A 23,506-nucleotide genomic window follows, 5' to 3' on the forward strand; every position below is an offset into this window, starting at 1 on the left:
AAAACCCTCCAGAAAGTAGGCATAGAGGGAACTTACCTCAACATAATAAAGTCATATATGACAAACCCACAGCCAACATCGTCTTCAATGGTGAAAAACTGAAACCATTTCCACTAAGATCAGAAACAAGACAAGGTGGCCCACTCTCAGCACTATTATTCAACATAGTTTTTGAAGTTTTAGCCACGCCAATCAGAGAAGAAAAAGAAATAGAAGGACTACAAATCAGAAAAGAAGTAAAGCTGTCACTGTCTACAGATAACATGATACTATACATAGAGAATCCTAAAGATGCTACCAGAAAAGTACTAGAGCTAATCAATGAATTTGGTAAAGTAGCAGGATACAAAATTAATGCACAGAAATCTCTTGCATTCCTATACACTAATGATGAAAAATCTGAAAGTGAAGTTAAGAAAACACTCCCATTTACCATTTAACAAAAGGAATAAAATACATAGGAATAAACCTACCTAAGGAGACAAAAGACCTGTATGCAGAAAACTATAAGACACTGATGAAATAAAGATGTTACAAACAGTTGTAGAGATATACAATGTTCTTGGATTGGAAGCATCAACATTGTGAAAATGACTATACTATCCAAAGCAATCTACAGATTCAGTGCAATCCCTATCAAACTACCACTGGCATTTTTCACAGAACTAGAACCAAAAATGTCACAATTTGTATGGAAACACAAAAGACCATGAATAGCCAAAGCAATCTTGAGAAAGCAAAACGGAGCTGGAGGAATCAGGCTCCCTGACTTCAGAATATATTACAAACCTATGGTAATCAAGGCAGTATGGTACTGGCACAAAAACAGAAATATAGACAAATGGAACAGGACAGAAAGCCCAGAGATAAACTCACTCACATATGGTCACCTTATTTTTGATAAAGGAGACAAGAATATACAATGGAGAAAAGACAGCCTCTTCAATACATGGTGCTTGGAAAACTGGACAGCTACATGTAAAAGAATGAAATTAGAACACTCCCTAAACCCATACAAAAAATAAACTCAAAATGGATCAAAGACCTAAATGTAAGGCCATACACTATAAAACTCTTAGAGGAAAATACAGGCAGAACACTCTATGACATAAATCATAGCAAGATCCTTTTTGACCCACCTCTTAGAGAAATGGAAAAAAAATAAACAAATGGGGCATAATGAAACTTAACAGCTTTTGTACAGCAAAGGAAACCATACACAAGATGAAAAGAGAACCCTCTGAATGGAGAAAATATTTGCAAACGAAGCAACCGACAAAGGATTAATCTCCAAAATTTACAAGCAGCACATGATGCTCAATATCAAAAAAACAAACAACCCAATACAAAAACTGGCAGAAGATGTAAATAGACATTTCTCCAAAGAAGATATACAGATTGCCAATAAACACATGAAAGGATGCTTAACATCAGTAATCATTAGAGAAATGCAATCAAAGCTACATTGAGATATCACCTCACACCAGTCAGAATGTCATCATAAAAAAATCTACAAGCAGGGCTTCCCTGGTGGCACAGTGGTTGAGAGTCCGCCTGCCGATGCAGAGAACGTGGGTTCGTGCCCCGGTCCGGGAAGATCCCACATGCCGCAGAGCGGCTGGGCCCGTGAGCCATGGCCGCTGAGCCTGCACGTCCGGAGCCTGTGCTCCGCAACGGGAGAGGCCACAACAGTGAGAGGCCCACGTACCACACACACACAAAAAAATCTACAAGCAATAAATGCTGGAGAGGGTGTGGAGAAAAGGGAACCCTCTTGCACTGTTGGTGGGGATGTAAACTGATACAGCCACTATGGAGAACAGTATGGAGCTTCCTTAGAAAACTAAAAATAGAACTACCATACGACCCAGTAATTCCACTACTGGGCATATACCCCAAGAAAACCATAATTCAAAAAGAGTCATGTACCCAGTGTTCATTGCAGCTCTACTTACAATAGCCAGGACATGGAAGCGACCTAAGTGTCCATTAACAGATGAATGGATAAAGATGATGTGGCACATATATACAATGGAATATTACTCAGCCATAAAAAGAAATGAAATTGAGTTATTTGTAGTGAGGTGGATGGACCTAGAGTCTGTCATACAGAGTGAAGTAAGTCAGAAAGAGAAAAACAAATACCGTATACTAACACACATATATGGAATCTAAAAAAAAAAAATTAGTCATGAAGAACCTAGGGGCAGGATGGGAATAAAGACAGAGACCTACTAGAGAAGGACTTGAGGACCTGGGGAGGGGGAAGGGTAAGCTGGGACAAAGTGAGAGAGTGGCATATACATATCTACACTACCAAATGTAAAATAGATAGCTAGTGGGAAGTAGCTGCATAGCACAGGGAGATCAGCTCCGTGCTTTGTGACCACCTAGAGGGGTGGGATAGGGAGGCTGGAAGGGAGGGAAATGCAAGAGGGAGGAGATATGGGGATATATATGTATATGTATAGCTGATTCACTTTGTTATAAAACAGAAACTAACATACCATTTTAAAGCAATTATACTCCAATAAAGATGTTTAAAAATTAATTAATTAATTAAAAAAAACATAATAGAGTAAGAAACTCACCTAAGGTTACCATGCAAAAAATTGACTCATGTCAGGACAATTCAGTTCTTATGTTCCTTTTTCTTGATGCATTAGAGACTTGTTTCATCATTAATTCTCTTGGTAAAGTTATGGATCCTTTATATGATATGAATAATTTCTATTTTGTGAGTTTAGAATTTGGAAGTTATGAGGTTTTCATAATGTAATGTATTAGTCAGCATAGGCTAGTTGATGCCAGGGTATCAATCCCTAAATCCCAGGGATTTCACACAATAAAAGTGTATTTCTCATCTTGACTCAGCAGTAGCTCATGTCACATCTGCTTGCATTTCATCGGGCTAGGCTGCAGGGGAATGGAAAATGAACAGGAGCAAATTAAAATTTGGGGGAGGTTTACTGTCTGCCACAGGAGATATATAGTATGTTTTTTCATTTATTAATGTATATATAAAGTAAGGCTTTGGGATCGTTTGGGTTTGCAATACATTACTGTGCTTTTATTTCTGTTTTGCTTTGTTGTGTTTCTGTAAAGGATCTCAGGATCACAGAATTGTTTTCATCTTAATCCTTCGCTCATGGCATTCTTATGGATGGTCCATACATGACCCTCTTCTATGTACGTATATGTGCCTGCATGTGTGTATTTAATAATGTAATAAGCACCTGTGGACTTAATAGCGAATATGAAAGCTCAGATTTTGGCAATAAGTTACATCCAGCTGTGTGGTCCCTGCTCCATCCATCTGCTGATCAACACACACTCCCTGAGCCAGTGGTGAGTCACCTCACATCTGACAAATGGGCCAAGCTCAGTTTCATCTCTGCACCTCTGTTCATGCAGTTTCTCCAACTTAGAAGGTTCTCCTAACTTCTCATGGTTTCCTTGAGAAGGAGAGCAAATAAGCAAATCATCCATATATTGCCACAAGGTAGAACCCAGGGAACTTTAAATCATCCAGATCAGCCTTCAGGATTTGTGAGAAATAAGGACTTTCAGTAAGTTGAGGCATTACTGTCCAGGTGAATTGTTGTTTTCCTAAGTGAAAGCAAAAGGTATTGGCTAGCTTCATTAACTGGAATACTAAAAAATGCACTGCATAAATCAATTACAATAAAGAATTTGCTTCCAGGGAAAATGGATGTCAGTAGCACATGAGGGATAAGAAAAACAGGGTGTAGAGGAGTAACAATGTTTATTGCTCAGAGGTCCTAGACAAACCTCCATCCTCAACACGATTTTTTAGCCTATGATTTATTTCTTTGGCTTTTATTCAGTATAGAAAAAATAGGATTTACAGTGATCATCTGTAAGAAGAGTTAAAAGAAAAAAACATGGATATCAAATGAAAGCCACTCATGTAAACCTCTGTAATTCTTTGAGAGTCCTCCAACTGAGCTTCTGCTGCCAAAATTTTAATGTTAACATTTTGAAACAGTGCCAAGCTTACAGAAAGGTTGCAAGTAGAATTCGAAGACATTTTTTTTCTTTTGCGAGTCATTTGAAAGTAGGTTGCCAGCATGATGTTCTATCACGTAAAAATATTAATGTGTACTTAATACAAACAAGGATAATCTGCTACATAACCAAAATACAACAATCAAAATCAGAATATTAATAATGATAGCTTACTATGATCCAGTCCTCAGAACTCATTCAAGTTTCAACAGCTATCCTGATGATGTCCTTCATCGCAATAAGAATTCAGGTCAGAGTGAAACGTCTTCAGTTGTTATGTCTCTTTCATCTTCAATCTAGAACAGTTCTTTAGTCTTTCCCTGATTTCCCTGACCTTTACAATTTTGAATATTACAGACAATTATGCTTGAAATTTCTCTCATTTGGGCTTTCTTGATATTTATTCAAGAACAAATTCAGGTGATGCATCTTTTTTTAAAATTTTTATTGGGATATAGTTAATTTACAATGTTGTGTTAGTTTCTGCCATACAGCAAAGTGAATCAGTTATACATATACCTATATCCCCTCTTCTTTAGATTCTTTTCCCATATAGGTCATTACAGAGTACTGAGTAGAGTTCCCTGTGTTATTCAGTAGGTCCTTATTAGTTATCTATTTTGTATATAGTAGTAGTGTGTGTGTACATGTCAACCCCAATCTCCCAATTTATCCCCTGTACCCCGCTTTCCCCCCTGGTATCCATATGATATTGCTTATATGTGGAATCTAAAAAATGGTACAAATGAACTTATTTATGAAACAGAAATAGAGTCGCAGATGTAGAAAGCAGGTGACACATCTTTGACAGGACTACTGCAGAAGTGATGCTGCATTATTCTCATTGCCTTCTATCAGGTGTGCAAGATTTCAATTTGTCCTGTTACTGATCATATTCTTTTTTATTACTTAGCCTGCCTGGTTTCTCCATTGTAAAGTTACTCTTATTTCCCTTTGTAATACATAAGTACTTTGTAAAAGGACATACTTTGAGATGTTGTAAATATCTGATTCCATATTAAACCATAAACGTATTTACCTATTTATCAAGATGGAGTCATGGTTTGCAATATTATTCAATGAGTCATAATCTCTTCCTATCAATATTTATTTTAATGCTCAATTTCCCCAAATGGAGCCAGTGGGTGTTCCTTCAATCTGGATTCTGTGAGTTTTTGACATGTCCCAATCATTCTTTGAGCACTTCTTTGCTTTCTGATGAATAAAATGGTCTAGGATCATTTTATACTTTTCTTTTCCCAGCCCTGGAATCAACTTCTCCAAGGATCCTGGGTTTCTTTTAGTAAATAATGGGATTTAAAGGCCAAAATCTGGGCACCAGTGCTCTCCTTGTTCTTGGGGAGTCACTGCTCCTATGTCTTCTCACCAACCTACCTAGGGAATCTCTCTCTCTGTCTCTCCATATATATATATATATATATATATATGCTTTCAATTTCAACCTAATACTACAGAATACATTCTGGTTTTCATTTTCATATTTTTTGAGAACTTCATCATTTGTTGATAAACTTGGCTTCCACTACATTTAATTATTCATATAATCTCCATGTGTGTAACCAATCTACATTGTCAGGGCTCTTCCTCTGCCTGGATGCCCCCTTGACACTTCACGTTCTCATGTCCTACTTTGATTCATTGTGGTTCCATGACCACCACCACCCCCACCTACTTGTCTCTGCCCCACCTAATGGTTTTAGGATCAAATAGTTTAGGAAGTAAAAAGAGAGGAGGGGGAAAGAAAAGGAAGAGGTATGATTACCAAATATTTTTATGAAGTTTTTAAATATTAGAACAAAAGTATTTGTGTCTAAAATTTTCTTTTTCAGAGGGAATGAAATATGTGTATATGTATACACACACACACATACATATACACATACTAAACTTTTATCTTGGTGTTTTTATTACTTACCAAAAAAGTTACCTGAAAATGATCAGATTGCACCAGATGAAGTAAAGTAGGATCCCGGTCATGGGCATGAAAAACAGGCAAATGATTATGTCAAAAAGGCAAAGAACTAAGCCCAAATCACTGAGGCATGTGGATGGTTTGCAGGAAGACTAAGAGGACATTTCACTTATCAGTGATTCATTGAGACAGAGATAGAATGAAAAAATAAATTTATAAATTTAACTTGTCATCAAAATGTATTTTTATAAAATCAGGATTCTAGCAAATTTATAAGTGAACAAATTGGTAACACTGAATTAGTTAAGGAGCCTCTGTTATTGGCATTAAGAAACTGAAAGCACGTGAACAAAGAAAAAGCAAGGACCCTAGGTCATTCCAGTTTTATAATCAATAGTCTTTAAAGTGTTCATCTAGTTAGTTTCTAGGAAGCACTGTCAATTGTGATATAAAGGCCATGAGGTCAAGAGCATAGGACTCCAGCTCAGACTTTACTAACCTTGGACAAGTCTCTTAACCTCTCTTGGTCTTGTTATTTCACAGGAGTATTTTGAAGGACAAATTAAATATAAACAGTATTGCCATGTCTTGAACAAATAAGTGAAAATTAATTTGTTACCCCTCCCACTACACTCTGGGCACATTGGTTTCTTTCCTGTTCCTGGAACATGCTTGGCACTCCACCTAAGAGCATTTGCATTTGCTATTCCCTCTGCCAGGAATGCTCTTACCTTAAATATCCACAGGTCCTGCCCCCTCAGCTCTTTCACATCTTTAATCTGATGTAACTTTCTCATTGTGATCTTCCCTAGGACCCCATTTAAAATTATACACCCCCAATATTTTCCATCTCCTTCTTTCCCTTCTTTAATTTTCTCCTTAGGACTTATCGTTAACATTCTAGAAACTTATTTTTATTGTTTATTGTTGGTCACCTCCACTAGAATGTAAGGTCCTTGAAGGCAGGCAATTTTGTCAGTTTTGTCCAGTGCTGTATCCCCAGACCCTACAACATGCCTCGTGGCCTGTAGTGTGCATTCATTTTCTGTGTGCATTAACCAACCAATGAAAGAATGAACTTTCAAGTGTTCCCTTCCTGTTATATTTTTTGTCTTTCTTCACAAGTAGAAATGTAAATGAAATGTGAGAGGAAAAAAGAGACATGAACAAAGAGATTAAAGAAATGTAGACTCAAAAAAAGAAGAATGAGGAAGCCCTTATATATGGAACACTAACTCTGAACCTTAGCAGTTCAATGGTAACAAACCACAGTCATGCAATACAGATTGTCCCTAAGACAAGCCTTGCAGATACAGCCCTTGTCACTCTTCTGGATTCTTCTCTGAGGGCAACTGCTCTCTGTTGGACAAACAGGGTAATATCAGCAAAGTAAACTAGAAGTGGTTAATTTTTTTTCCTCCACTTTGAATAAATGTATGCCATTTGCTCAACAAATTATATATACTTTCTAAGAAAAATCACCATGATTTAAAATGACGTTTCACATTTGAGTTTAGGTTTAACAACTTTTGCGTTTGAAAGCCATGAATCTGAGCATCTGTCATAGCAATGGTGCAATATTTCATTAAAGATAACAAACAAAAACTCAGTTACAGGCTTCCCTGGTGGCGCAGTGGTTGAGAGTCCGCCTGCCGATGCAGGGGACACGGGTTCATGCCCCTTTCTGGGAAGATCCCACATGCCGCAGAGCGACTGGGCCCGTGAGCCATGGCCGCTGAGCCTGCGCGTCCAGAGCCTGTGCTCTGCTATGGGAGAGGCCACAACAGTGAGAGGCCCGCATACCGAAAAAAAACCAAAAAAAACAAAAAACTCAGTTACTTCTTGCTCATTTGTATATAGATGTATTTATTTCATATATGTATCTACGCATATATAAATAAAAAATAGTGTTGTCTCATGGCACAAATAAATCCAGTCAGTGACTTACATTCACACACAATACAAAGAATTCCATATTGAGACTGAACCTTTAAATATTCTAAAAAAGAAACCACATTTTTAAAAAGGGAACACATAACATAGTTGGTGAGGAATGTCTAAAAATACAGCATATGTCCCTACATTTGCATCAGGAAATTCATACTGATAGAAAATGTAGCTAAGTATATTTTTACGCAATTGACATCATCTGTCAATCTAACAAACTTTTAAGGGTATTATTCTCATGCAGCTAAATAACTGCAACTTTGAGTATTAACCAGTCTCTTGAGACCAGTGTTAATATCTGTCCTGTGCTTTTAAATCCAGTTGTCATGGAATTTCAGACTGCCTCCACATCAGAAATTGCTACACTTTCCAGTACACAAACTATGCTGTGGGTTTGCTTAGAAACTCCTTGTTGAAGAATCTTCTTGCCTCAACACTACTGAGGGAAACAGAGCAACGAGATGGATTCTGTCTTCTATATTCAATGCTTTCAACTATGGCATTCTTTATTACCTGCGAATAGAGGCAAAAGATGTATAATTAGTGCTGTTCTGAACTCATTGAAACATTTGTTTGGTCAAAAGTATATATATATATAATTAATCTTTTTATTATAGTATTCTTTTTGAAATAGAAAGAGAAATCTGTGAGTCATGCATGTATATATTTAGTTATTTAATTTAATTTATTTATTTATCTATTTGGTTGCATCGGGTCTTAGTTGCGGCTCGTGGGCTCCTTAGTTGCAGCTCACTGGCTCCTTAGTTGTGGCACGTGAACTCTTAATTGTGGCATGCATGTGGGATCTAGTTCCTGGACCAGGGATCGAACCCAGGACCCCTGCATTGGGAGCAAGGAGTCTTAGCCACTGCACCACTAGGGAAGTCCTTCATGTATATATTTAAATTCAACATCTCCATTACACTTAAAAATAATTTTTTTAAATTGATGTATAGTTGACTTACAATGTTGTGTTAGTTTCAGGTGTACAGCAAAGTGATTCAGTTATATATATATATTCTTTTTTTCAGTTATCTACCTATCTATCATCTATCTATCTATTCTTTTTCAGTTTCTTTTCCATTATAGGTTATTAGAAGATATTGAATATAGTTCCCTGTGCTATACAGTATGTCCTTGTTGTATCTATTTTATATACAGTAGTGTGTATCTGCTAATCCCAAACTCCTAATTTATCCCCCCCTTTCCCCTTTGGTAACCATAAGTTTGTTTTCTGTCTGTGAGTCTATTTCTGCCTTGTAAATAAGTTTATTTGTACCATGTTTTTAGATTCCACATATAAGTGATACCTTATGATGTTTGTCCTTCTCTGCGCACATTACACTCTTGTTCAGTTTGGATCCAGATACTGTTCCTTCCCCCAGCAGAGAAAAAACTATTGTGGGAGTGTCCCAGATTTTTTTTTGTTTTTTTGGCTGCATTGGGTCTTCGTTGCTGTGTGCGCGCTTTCTCTAGTTGCGGCAAGCGGAGGCTACTCTTCCTTGCAGTGCATGGGTTTCCCATTACGGTGGCTTCTCTTGTTGCGAAGCACAGGCTCTAGGCGCATGGGCTTCAGTACTTGTGGTGTGTGGGCTCAGTAGTTGTGGCTCGCGGGCTCTAGAGCACAGGCTCAGTAGTTGTGGTGCACAGGCTTAGTTGCTCCGCAGCATGTGGAGCATGGGTCCTTTCCTGGACCAAGGTTCAAACCCGTGTCCCCTGTGTTGGCAGGCGGATTCTTAACCACTGTGCCACCATGGAAGCCCCTGTTTCAGATTTTTTGCTGATAAAATAGGGAATAAAATATGTGTAACATGGTAAATTTATCTTCATTCTATCCTTCATGGGGAAGGTAGTAAGAGGGAAGAAATAAATAATTACTAAATCTAGAATTTATGTCCTTTATAGTTAGTAGATAAGCAGAAATGAGAGACCACAAGGAATTACAAGACTTTCCCTAATCCTAATGAGAAAATAAATTGCTGGAGAATTGCCCTGCTTCCGTAATGAAACAAATGCAGTTATAAAACATGGATGTCCTCTATCTAGGAAACACCATGCTTTGTGATTTTATTGATGACGGCTATTCTTTATTCAGAATAATCTTTGCATATACCCAAATTAATGGTGAATACAACCTCTAAGAATTGCTATTATAATTATCATATACTTTTTTGGTATGATGTTAACCTAGTTAGGAACTTTTGGAATGAAGAGAAAATCTGGAATTTGGTTGAAGCAGTTATTGCAGAGCAATGGGAATGGGCTTTTGGAAGAGAGGCCTGGATAGTAACCTTGGCTCTGCTGCTGTTTTTTTTTTTTTTTTTTTTTTTTTCAGTATGTGGGCCTCTCACTGTTGTGGCCTTTCCCATTGTGGAGCACAGGCTCTGGACGCGCCATGGCTCATGGGCCCAGCCGCTCTGCGGCATGTGGGATCTTCCCAGACCGGGGCACAAACCGTGTCCCCTGCATCAGCAGGCGGACTCTCAACCACTGTGCCATCAGGGAAGCCCCTCTCCTGCTGTTTTTGAACCCTGACAAAATCAGGAAGACTCCATTCTCAGGATAGGACTATACAATTTCATCGTTGTTTTTTTTTTAAATTAATTTTTATTGGAGTATAGCTGCTTTACAATGTTGTGTTAGTTTCTGCTGTACAGCAAAGTGAATCAGTTACACGTATACATATATCCACTAATGAGATAGAAGTTTCAGGGCCAGAGGCAAGTCACATGAATATGCCACGATTCACTTTATTCCCTTCCCCAGGGGTTGTGAGGCCACGTTAAGGTATTATACACATGCTTTTCAGCCCTCTACCATGAGCAGGAATACTTGGCAAGTCTGAGAAGTTTAGAACACCACACCAGAGCTGGTGTGGCCCTCTTGGCCTTGGAGATGTGTGCACAGTAGGGTTTTCCCATTTCACATCCAATCTAACTGGGCAAGCTGGGCTCAGTACCTGGAGGAGAGAAATGTTTGACTTGGGTGATACTAACATGCAGGTAATATTCTGTGACTTTATGTAGGCCCAATGGGCAGGGCCCTCTATTCTCTAATGCTAACTTCAAACAAACTGTCATATTCTAGAAAGAGGGACTTATCACAGGAATGTGACACCTTTGTTTGCTTTATGATTTTTAATTTTATATATATTTCCCCAGAAGACAGTTATATATATATATTATAATTGTCTTCTGGGGAAAATATAAAATACACATATTTATTTTAAATAAATATATAAATACTTATATATCTATATTATAAATATATAATTATATTATATATAACATTATGTAAATATAAAATTATATATATAATTTTATATATATAATGGTCTTTTGGGAAAAATGGGCTCAAATGTTACTGAGTCTTTTAAGCAAAGCAGATATTCGCTGACCCCATCTTTCCCATGAGTAAGGGAAACATAATTCTATGGAGTCAGAAGAGGGGGCTTCAAGCCTATGAAGGACACCTTGATAGAGGGCCTCCAGGCACAGTCACTTCTTGGCTGTGTGAGATCAAGGGGAATTAACATATATCCTTGAGCCTGTTTCCTCTTCTTTAAAATGGAAAGAATAATACTAATCTTGGCTTTTGTGGGAACTGGAGATCATTTATATAAAGCACTTTGCACAATGCCTGGCACATAGGAAACATTCCACAACTAGTATCTATTTATTGTTGGTATTTTTAAGCTGACCATATGTGAGGAAATTTAAATTAGATGTGAGCTTTAAATTAGATGTGAGGCTGTAAAGCTTACTAGAAACAAATGCACCATGTATAGCCAATAGCGGGCTTATTATATGGTAAAAGTCAGCAAATCAATTCTGCTATCAAATGTGTCATACTACATCTTCTTTTAATAATCTCCCTGTCTTTCTAGAGACCATGTCAGCAAGTTTTCTGTTGGTTTCTCCTACTGAAAGGAGCACCAAAGCAACATGAGACACACCAACCCTCATTGCAGAGAAGTACCCAAGTAAAACTAAAAATCAGTTCTTTACTTTCCAAACACCCAAAAAGCTTTAAAATATATTTAAAAAAAAAAAACTGCAGGGGACATTGTGCTAATCATGACTGCTGTCAACTCCTTTACAATGAATTCATGAGCACAGAAAGATCAACAATATCAATATTATGAACTAGTGGGTTTATCATAGTTGGCCCTTGGAAGGTGTTTTTAGTAAACAGGCCATTCTTTTAAAGGAAAATGGATATTCACATTTATAACTGAAAAACCCAAATATGCAATTAGAATGTGCATGTCGAACCACTAGGTGGCATATTAACACTGTGAAACCATTAACCAGGTTTTTCAGATTACCCGTTTGTTGTGATGTGTAACAGTGGTCCCCAACCTTCTTGGCACCAGGGACCGGTTTCATGGAAGACGATTTTTCCTCAGACCTGGCAGGAGGGTGGGGGGTGGGGTGGGGGGATGGTTTCGGGATGATTCAAGCGCATTACATTTATTGTGCGCTTTATTTCTATTACTATTACACTGTACTATATAATGAAATAATTATGCAACTCACCATAATGCAGAATCAGTGGGAGCCCTGAGCTTGTTTTCCCGCAACTAGATGGTCCCATCTGGGAGTGATGGGAGACAGTGACACCCAAAGTGTGTTGCTTATGTCCAGTCTGCTCCATAAGATGCAGCTTAATTGTCACTTGCCACTCACTGATGGGGTTTTGATATAAGTCGGCAAGCAATTGATTTATTATGGTCTCTGTGCAAACCTCTCTGCTAATGATAATCTGTATTTGCAGCCGCTCCCCAGCGCTGGCATCACCGCCTCAGCTCCACCTCAGATCATCAGGCATTAGATTCTCATAAGGAGCGCATAACCTAGATCCCTCGCATGCGCAGTTCACAGTAGGGTTCGCGCTCCTATGAGAATCTAATGCCGCCGCTGATCTGACAGGAGGTGGAGCTCAGGCGGTGATGCAAGCGATGGGGAGCGGTTGTAAATACAGATGAAGCTTCGCTCACTTCCCCGCTGCTCACCTCCTGCTGTGCGGCCCGGTTCCTAACAGGTACTAGTCCTGGCCCGGGGGTTGGGGACCCCTGATGTATAATCCTGTGATGTAAACCGAAGTGGCTGAGCTCAGCATTACATCAGTTGCTAAATTCAAACCTTTCGGCATGACACATGGTACCATAAGATGTGTTCGAAAAGGCGATATGTTATATTTGAGTCTTCATATTTTTTTAAATTATACTAGGAGTAATCGTTAATAGTGTTTACATCTAATTTCCTCTTCCATTCCCCCCAAAAGTCATTGAGATACCAAATCCTTCCCGTCAGTTTTATCCTTGCAGGGGTCCTTATATCTCAACCCTCTTCATCCCCATCACCTATCCCCAAATAAGACTGGTGTCATCTTTCACTTGTGCCATTTAATAGTCTACCAATTTGCCAGATCCTTTAAATATTTGGCAGTAAAGGCATAAAGAAAAAAAAGAAAACATGAAAAATGTAATCTTTCCCCAAAAGGAACAAATTTAGAGACGTGAGATTGGAAGCGCTCCACACGTAAGTACTGGATTCGCACAACAGAAAATTTAAAATGAGCCTTAAAAGAAGGTTACACTATATTTTGAGAGAGAAATAAAAATTATAAATATAGCAGAATGCAAGAAGATATTCTGGAGTAAATTACTGTGGATTTACTGGCTAATGCCTGCTTCCCAATAAAAACTAAAGTGTCATGAAAGTAGGGGCCTTAAGTAGTCTTGTCATTTTTTATCCCAGCACTTAGGACATGGAAGGGGAAGAATAAAAATTTGTGAAATTAATGACTGCCCAGAAGGTGCTCAGTGGAGGTCAATTAAACAGGATAAAGCTCAACTCATGGAGACAATGAGATTTGAGTTGAGTTGAAGGAAAAGCAGGATTTGATAAGTGGAGTGGAAAGACTGGCATTCGCAGTAAAAGGATAATCTCATAAAGAGGCTGAAGATGGAAGGTCATGGCATGTACAGGAAACATCTGGAAAGTGGTTTGGCTGGAAAGGAAGCTGTGTTTGGGGTATCCTAGGAAATAAGGCTTCTTGAAAGATAGATGGTTCAAAAGGGAGGAGTGAGAAAAAACCTTTGGCCCCATCTCAGTTCCTCAACATAACAGTGTGACTTCCAGCAATCAGCCTACGGAATCCATGATTCGGTTTCCTCACATAGAAATAAAAAATACCTACCTCATAGGCCAGTTGTGAATGCTGAATATTTGAAAAGGAAATATTTGAAAAGGAAAAAGGCTTATATTAAGCACTCAAAGGTTTTCCTTGTTCTTTTTGTTTTGTGCATTGCTGTATCCTTAGTTCCTAAGGATACAACACAGTAGATACCCAATAAATATGTAGTGAATTAATCAATAAATAAGATATAAAAATATTATAGGTAGCATTAAAGGTAAATGAATTTGGGCCTGATATAGAAGGCCATTATAGCCAATAAGGACATACTGTATAGCACAGGGAACTATACTCAATATTTTGTAATAACCTAAAAGGGAAAAAAACCTGGAAGGGGACATATAGAGAGAGAGATATAGATATAGATATAGATATCCATATATGTATAACTGAATCACTGGGCTATACACCTGAAACTAACACAGTGTTGTAAATCAGCTATACTTTAATTAAAAAGAAAAAGAAATGCCTAGAGATATCACATTAAAAAATAAGGCTATGATACATAATAAGCTTCTAAATTATTTTATAAAAGATAAAAACTTTAACTTGTACCTAGACACTCTTAACATGATGATGAAATATCAGTAAATGAAGAAGTAAATACCAGTACTTCTGGATATATGCTTTTCCTCATTTTAATTAACACTTAATATTTAACACTTTACAGGATCACTGGAGAAAGAATTTTAAAAGCTCATGATTATGCAGCATTGGCATATGCTGTCACTGTCTTTAGAATATGCCAACTGAATGAATAAATTGCATGAGTGAGACTGCATAACAGTACATTTTCCTGTGATAACTGGTCCTGGAAAAGAGACCTCAGAAAGTGTATTTCCTCTAGATCGAGGTGGTAGCTTATGGGTACAGCATGTAGTCACACTACCTGGCCAGGCATACATTGCCTGGAGATTCTCCACAGTCAGGCATCTACCTCCCACCAACAGGCCCTGTACCCTGACCCTCACTACTCGTTCCTCCTATTACATTAAACTCTTCAACAGTTTCAGCCAGTAAGTCGATGACATTTTTTAAATGATTTATGAAAATTTTGTTGCATATTTATTTTAGGTGCCAGGCATTGTGATCAGTACCTCTGGAGGATACAAGGTAAATAAGGCAAGTCATTGTTTTTAAAGAGTTTAAATTTATAATTAAAAGCAGAAGATAAAAAAAAACAGAAGATAAATTTGGATACGGATAATAATTATTATCATTAACATATTACCTGTTTCAATTGAGTGTCTCATACGCGCCAAGCCCTTAAATTATATTCTTTTACTTAATCCTCATCCCAGTCCTATAAAAATCTGTATCATTGTTTCCTTTTACAAATGAGGAAAGTAAAATTTGGAAATGTTAATCAACATGCCCAAGGTCACCTAGCGAAGAGGCACAAGCAAAAATCTGTGTACCCTATTTGGTTTAACTCGAAAGCCTCTGCATTTTCCACATACCACATGTCTACCAGTGTAAGTCACTATATATTAGGTTTCTTAAAATAAAAAAAAAGACAAAAAAAAACCCCAATGAAATGCTGCCATTGTAGAAAGCACTTAGGCAACGTTCAGGCAAAGGAATTTGGGAGGACTGAGTAAGTGCAGAAACCCGACACTAATGAGAAACCCAGCCTGCTGTCATGAAGTGATAAGAAACAGAAGTTCTCTAAAGATGAACTGGGATTTAGCTTCAGCAAAGCAGGGCTGCTAGAACCTCTGGGGAAAATGAAGCAACAGAAGCATAGCAACAGAGCTGTCAGAGACAGGTTGACATTTTCAAAGTAAAGATTTAAGTCAGAATGTGAATTGAAGATGAAAATTTGCCTTAAGTCATGGTGGTGGTGGCCACAAAGTTGAAAACTGCCTCCATGGGATTGGCGGTCAGATGCCTTTGCATTAGAAGAGTTTATATACACCGTGTCCACAGTTGGTGAAAAATTCCAACAGTCTGTGGCAAGTAAACATGTGTTGTATTGCTGCAGCGTGAATAAGTCACCTACTCTCGTCAAATCATGTGAAAATGAGTGATTTGGCTCACGATTGAGCCTAGGGACCCAGCATCCTACCTCAGAGTTTGGCTGTTCTTTATTTATCATCTCTTACTAAGAAGCTTTGATTCTGATAAAATGTGTTTTCCTGGTTAAAAGCAGGGAGTGGGAGTCATCAAGGGAGAGATACATGTCCGTGAAAACTGAAGTCTTACCTGGGTATGAGGCACACACACACACACATATACACAACCAAGAATCACTTGAACAGAAGTCTCAATGGTCATATAATTTAAGAGGAAGCCTACATTCATTCATTCAAAAATATATGTATTTACTGCCTAGGCTGCCATTACCTATATTGACTTGTCTATATTCTTAATTCTGGGCATTTGCAAAGGTCTTGAGGTGTATCCATCGTGGTATGGGATATAGACACACATAGTTATGGTTCCCACTTATTAAGCAGCTTCTGTTTGCAGGGCATTGTTCATACATCACCTGATTCAAGATTCACTACTGCCACTATGATAGGTGCTGTGACCCCTGTTTCAGAGGTGAGGAAACTGAGGCTCAAAAAGTTTAAGTAGCTTATTCAAAGTCACACAAATAGCCCATCTAAGAGCTAAACATGATATAAAGTCTATGACCTTGCTTCTACTTACTGTGTCAGAAAACTTCTTAGGAGCAATTAAAACCTGCTTAATTAAACGGCTTGTGAAAAATCTATATCTGATGAGCTCAGGACAGTTATTTTGGAATTCAGTCTGGTTTTGTTCAGGCTTTAACTGTTTCATCTAGGTGTCAAACAAATTACTTTGAAGAATGTTTGTAAAATATATAAATAGAACTATATCATTCTTTACAGACAATAGCTTACAAGGTTTTACATAAACCAAAACTGAAAACAGTGAGAGAAATGTAGTTGTGTAAGTTACATATATACATAGACACACATGTACATATACATGTATGTCTATATACAGATATACTTTTGTGTATGTGTCCTTTTATTTTCCCAAGTCCAATAGGGTATTTATATATTCCTATAAGCTATTTTTTTTCCATTTTAGGACAACTGATCAAGTTTAATACATTTCATCCCAAGGAGTACAAAATATAATTTTGAGTTTATTGGCTTCATACTGGAAATATAGGATTACTCCTGTATTAACCCTTAGTTCTTTTCTGTTTTAACAGCATTAGGTTTCATAAAACACAACTCCATTTTGAGAACGTCTGTTTGCTCCCTATGAATCATAGATTAAAATGCTGATTTTCTCTTAATATTCTTTAAATTTTCACCATCACCACAGAAACAATGTAGCATATGGATTTCAGATTTTCACTAAATAATATAAAAGAAAAAGAAAAGGAATAAGTCTATTTAGACAATGATATATCCTATAAATGTTGTTAAGCGTGTTTTACTTGAATTATCACATATTCACAAATGAAGGCTGACAAGAAACACTTGAGTTGCAGAAACTGAAGGTTATTGGGAAAAATTTTATATGCTTACAAAAATTAAAGACATTGATTGATAAACGTATTATGGTGTAACTGGTATAACTGCACACAATGGATCATTACTAGTTTCAGACCAAACTAAACAAACAAGCAAACTAGATGTGCCAGTATTCTATTAGATCACAAAATGTAATTAAATCTCATATGCACGGAAGACTCATTCGCACAGTACATTCTTTTACTCCATTCATACAGTCTCCAAAAAGACTGACAAATCAGGCATGATACCTTTCCCTCTCCACTTGATTTCTTTCTTTCTTTTTCTTTTATTCTTTTTCTCTAATGTGCAAAATCCTATTAAGCCAACGAACTTGGGCTTTTATGACTGATAACCATTTGTCAGACACTATGATGTGGAACCGCAAGCCAACATGATTCCAGTTACACAATAGTGGTCCTAAATGGTGAGTTAGCAGTTAAAGAATTTTACACAGAGACAGAATTTTAGCAGCAGATAACTAGTGATAGGAATAATACTGAAGAGAATGACTTGTTTCTTATATTTCTGAAGCAAAGCATACTTGATATCTCCAGGGCTAAAAATGGAGAGACTGCTACTTTGGGAGACATTTCTAAGATCCACAAAAATAAAGACATTTAAAAGCATGAGTGTATCCATTAAAAGTCATGCTATTTTTGCAGATTAACTACACTTCTGGTTACACTCACTTTCTCACTCTTATATTTCCATTTTATCACTTTTCTTCCTAATTAAAATTTATTTTTTCATATGAGAAATACACTAGATACTTTGGGAAAGAAGCTGAGGATAACTATCCTTCAATCAAATAATATTATAAAATGTGGGCTCTGCCAATTTGGAGGCATTTGTTTTCTTATTTGTGAATTTTATGGGGTTCTTCTGGAGATTAATAGAATAATTCAGGAAAAATAAAATGGTACAGTTTGGGTGTCATTCATAAAGCTTATTTTTATTTTTAATTAATTAAAATGAGGTATTGCTATGTTCATGTTATATGGAAGTATTTGACATTGTCAATGATTGTAGGAGATACTTACATCGATGTTGTTCAGGGTATTGAAGTACATCAGATCATGCAGCCTTTTGAATGCTTGATTTGGGTATTGAAAGTTGAAGGTTGAAAATGGTGATTCAGGGTCATCAAAAATATCAAAATCAGCTATTTCTTTCTCTTCCTTAGTTTCCCTTGGAACACCTAATATAAGAGTCTCAAATGGTGTTATTTTGAAAACCACAAATTATCTCTAAAATCCAGGGCATAAAACATACAAATAGCCATAAACACAACATTGGTAGCCCCTTCAGGGGTCATATAATCCTTAGTATACACTATTAGGCCTCTGCCTGTATTTCCTGGACTTGACCATTTTCGTGTGTTCTGATTGGGCAACTTCCAATTGCCAATATCAGCATCTCTGTGCCTAAGAGCTTTCTACTCCTCCCTGTTACTGTTCAAGGATGCTTTGCTCACTAGCATCAGGCTGGAAATTCCAGTAAATAATACTCTGTCTCAGGAAGCAGTCAACCAAAGACTCTATGGTGTTGGTATATAAATTCCCCAGTTCCCTTGCTGCTTGCTGTGTAAGTGGGAAGTATGATTCCAGACCACAGGTTCTATTTCATTTCCTAGAGTTTCCCAGCAGGATCAGGTTCTCCTCGTGGTAGCAGCTTACTAACACATCTTTTGTTGTCTGACCTTCTTCCCTTTATCAGTTCCCTGCTCTCTTACCAAAGTTTCCTAGTTCACCCAAATAAACCATTTTCACTTGAACCCTTTGCTTGGAATCTGCTTCTGGTAGAACCCAAATCCAAACATTAATTAATTGTCTTCATGTCACAGGAATCCCCTCCACATCCTATTTTTGAGAATTAATAGTGATAGAAAATTCAAAATTTTCTAGGTTTTAAGTATTCCACTGTTCAATAACTAAAAATGCCAACAAATTCTTCCTTCTTTTGTGTTGAAGTATGACTCATAATAATCTCCACCTCTATTGATTTTTTCTCTGACTTCCTCCACTATCTAGAAGAAGATCACTGTCTTCTCTGTAGTCTCCATGACTATTTTTTGTCTTTCCTTTCACAGCTACATTTTCTGGTCCTAAAATAATATGATTTTGAGGCATTTAGCATCTTGCCTGTCAATCTCTAGATCTCCTTTTGTTAATCAATATCTTCCAGGATACAGAAGAGTCTTTAGACTCCTCTGCATGTGGCAAAACAAAATGCCTGTGCCTTAAATTTGATTCTCTCTTTTTTTTTTATGGAATATAACATGGCAAGCTGAAATTACTAGCCATATCATACTGCTAGATAACATTAATTTTTATGGTCAGTTAACATTCCCAGAATTTTTTGCATGATTTGTTCTGAAACAAAGCCTCCCTTACAAGGGTAGTATTTAAAATATTTAACAATGCCTATGACAAGGGTACCAATTAATCAGAACAAATACAATCTGAGGTTGTGGAGTAAAGTTCCAGAGATTTTTACTGAGCTAGTTGTTCACCCTTCAGTTTCTGAATTATAAGGAGCCAGGGGATCTTGGGCTAAGAAAGAGGGGGAGTACTCGGGGTCTCAGGATAGTAGCCATTTATCAAGGTAAGGGAAGTGTTCAATGTTGTGATAGTTGGTATGGCAGTGTCAGCATGAACCAGCTTAATGTTAGTCTTTATCAGACTTTACAGAATATAACTCCCAATGTACCTGGAGCCTTGTACTTTCTGAAGTTGATGTTGGCCAGAACAAAGTGGATGATAGTTGGGCAATCTTTCTCAACATCAGGATTCTTGGGTTTAAAGACATAGCATTCCTTCAGTCCTTCTCGATCAAACACATAAGGATCGATCTTTGGAAAGGGGAGCTTATTCATTTTAGCCCACTTTTCTGCAAGTAGAAGTTCCTATGGAAGAGAGGGAAAGATCATTTGTTCAGTTGGTCTGCACATTATTCAATATTAGTTAGGTGTCTACTATGTGCTAGCAGTATGCTCCTTGTTAGGATGAAAAATGACCCTGTTCTTAAGAAGCTTATCAATCTCAAAAAATATAAAATTACTCCATAAACAAACTCACTATTATTTTGTCAACTTTTTGTATAGGGCTAGTTCCATAGGAGGCATTGAAAAATTATTAATGAACTGAACTGAATGAAATTACGTCGATGCAATTGCTAGAGAAATAAGTATATATTATGAGTTCTGGGCATTTATAAGCCAAGTGAATGCTTTTTAACCCTTCAGAGTCAAAAAAAATCTGTTGAAGCAGAATGAGGAGTACTATGTTACTGATTTTTTACCTGCATCTTCTCCACAAAACTGATTAAAAATTAATACATTTTCTGAATGCAAAAACGTTGAGTTGCCCTGAATTAGCTTTTTTTTTCTTTTGTTTATGAAAAGAAGCTGAGCTTCTGGCATCATTTGTTATTCTATGTGCAGTGGCCAAGAATTGGCCATACAGAGGAACCAAGGGTTAGTTAATGGGTGTAGCAGATTGTCATTGCTTCCACATATGAACTTCCTTCCAGATAAAAGGCTTATACATCCCCACTGGAATGAGAAGACACCTGGCACACAGCCACAGAGCTAATTTGCATCCACTGACATGTAACGTGACCAAGAAATACAAGTTTGCTGTCGACTACTGAGGTTTCAGGTTTGTTTCTGCATCAAGGCTGACTAACACAATCGGTAAGCACAAAAAATAATTAAATTTAAACTAAAGAACTTAAATCAATACAGAGAGGTGCAGCGAATAGAGCTTATTTCTACTGAAATGCAGCTGAAGGGCAAAAGTGACAAATAAGAAGCAGACTGTCGTAGTGGGAAAAGCACCAACTCCAGGGCCAGATTGCCTGAGTTAAAGTGCAAGCTCTGGGACTTTGGGCATGTTCCTTAATGTCTCCACACCCAATATCCTCAAATATAAAGTAAAGATGGCAATGATGGTACATATTTCATAAGACTGCTGTTAGAATTAAATAAATTAATATGAGTGCATTATTTAGAACCATGCCTGTCACATATTTCATGCTATACAAATATTTGACAAATAAATGTCAGTAAAGAGAAGAAAGGAGATGGAAGGGGAAAAGTGAAGAAAGAAAAGAGGAAAAAGGGAGAGAGATAGCAATGGTATTGGGGAAATCCCTAAAGAAGGGAAGTTTTAGAGAAATGATCACTATCATCTTAAGTTTTTTAACTACTCTTGTAATCACATTGATTCATTCAGTGATAATCATTAGTTGCCAATCTAAGTTCCATGCTAGGAGGTAGGGACATAACACTGAGTGAAACTCTTGTTCTTATGGGATGTACATAGCCTGGTAGGTGAGAGATAGTAATCAAATAACACTTCAGGTTTAAAACTGTGGCAAATGCTATGAAAAAAGTATTTATTTGCCATGAGATTTTGCAGTATACCTGGACTATTTCCTCAGAGAGCTTATTTATTCATTCAACGTTATAATTGAGCACCTATATTCTAGTCATAAGAGAGAGGCTGTCCTTGGATACTTAGGGATTATAAATCAATAGGAAATATTAAAAATAGATATGACAGTGCAGTATGGAAGAGGCAGGGAACATGATGGATGGCTTCATGCCTGGGCTGTGCAGCCTGAAAGGCCCAGCACATCTTGACTTGCAAGCTCGGTGATCTGAGACAAACTGCTTATCACTACAGCTAAACAGGGAAGAAATTATTTTGTGGGAGGAATTATGCAGTGATGCTCTCCTAATGGCACCATAGGGATCATAAGTAACAATCAATGCACATGGACCAGGTTGTGTACTATCCTTGAAATAGCAGGCTCCCAATCCCATTTTTTTTTTTTTTTTTTTTTCGGTACGCGGGCCTCTCACCGTTGCGGCCTCCCCCGTTGCGGAGCACAGGCTCCGGACGCGCAGGCCCAGCGGCCATGGCTCACGGGCCCAGCCGCTCCGCGGCACATGGGATCCTCCCAGACCGGGGCACGAACCCGTATCCCCTGCATCGGCAGACGGACTCTCAACCACTGCGCCACCAGGGAGGCCCCCCAATCCCATTTTATCTACATTTCAGCTGTTTCTTATTTCTCAGCAACTCATATATACATAAATGAGTTGTAAAATAAAGTTAGCACTATTATCTTCCTGAACATTGCTGTGAGGATTAAATGAGATCATGTATTTTTAAAAACTCAGTAATTTATATTTAAGAAAACAGGTACTTTAAAATAGCACCTTATGTTTTGTGACCACCTACAGGGGTGGGATAGGGAAGGTGGGAGGGAGACGCAAGAGGGCTGATTCACTTTGTTATAAAGCAGAAACTAATACATCATTGTAAAGCAATTATACTCCAATAAAGATGTTTAAAAAATAATAAAATAAAATAGCACCTTAAATTCAGAGAAAAATATGTTTTTCACTGAACTTTCACTGTTCCTGATGCTTCTAGAATGTCGTGAATTTTAAGTTGATCGACTCTCTCAATGCCATTTACTGAGAAATAAAAATCTGGGAGAACAAAGGATTTGATTTATATTAAAGCATTTGTTTCATAAACTGTTAAGCTAAATGTGATTATATTTCACTGAAAATCCCATACATATATATGAATAATTGCTTGTTTGAAACTTGAGAAAACTTTTATCTCTAAATCATTTTTCTTCCTGTTCAGTTGAATTATTCAGCCTGCTATTTCTTGTCTAGTGCTGTTCACAGTTATTCATTAAGGATTATTCAACATCAAAATAAAACTAAAAGTTCACGCTGTGGAATTGCGTGAGAGCAAGGAAAAGAAGGAGCTTTCTAGTGTTTCCAAACATGACTCAAGGGTATGACCAGTGATGTGTGGATGTGTGGAGAAAGAGGAAAAGGGGAATTGTGAGGTAAAAGACCAAGCTATTT

General features: G+C 37.4%; 1 protein-coding gene across 2 annotated transcripts in view; it reads right to left on the bottom strand.

Annotated features, from left to right (window-relative positions):
- Window positions 1-7,811: 7,811 nt before the first annotated feature.
- Window positions 7,812-23,506, bottom strand: part of PLA2G4A (phospholipase A2 group IVA) — a 165,250-nt gene continuing 149,555 nt past the window's right edge. For both annotated transcript variants that reach the window (XM_060088500.1, XM_060088499.1), the window contains 3 exons: window positions 20,320-20,515; window positions 18,651-18,808; window positions 7,812-8,422 (listed from right to left, as the gene is read on the bottom strand). In XM_060088500.1, coding sequence (XP_059944483.1) covers window positions 8,291-8,422; window positions 18,651-18,808; window positions 20,320-20,515 — 486 coding nt within the window. In that variant the 3' untranslated portion in view covers window positions 7,812-8,290. The remainder of the gene's footprint in view (window positions 8,423-18,650; window positions 18,809-20,319; window positions 20,516-23,506) is intronic.

This window comes from Mesoplodon densirostris, chromosome 2 (genome assembly GCF_025265405.1).
Source record: "Mesoplodon densirostris isolate mMesDen1 chromosome 2, mMesDen1 primary haplotype, whole genome shotgun sequence".
NCBI classification, from domain to species: Eukaryota; Metazoa; Chordata; class Mammalia; order Artiodactyla; family Ziphiidae; genus Mesoplodon; species Mesoplodon densirostris.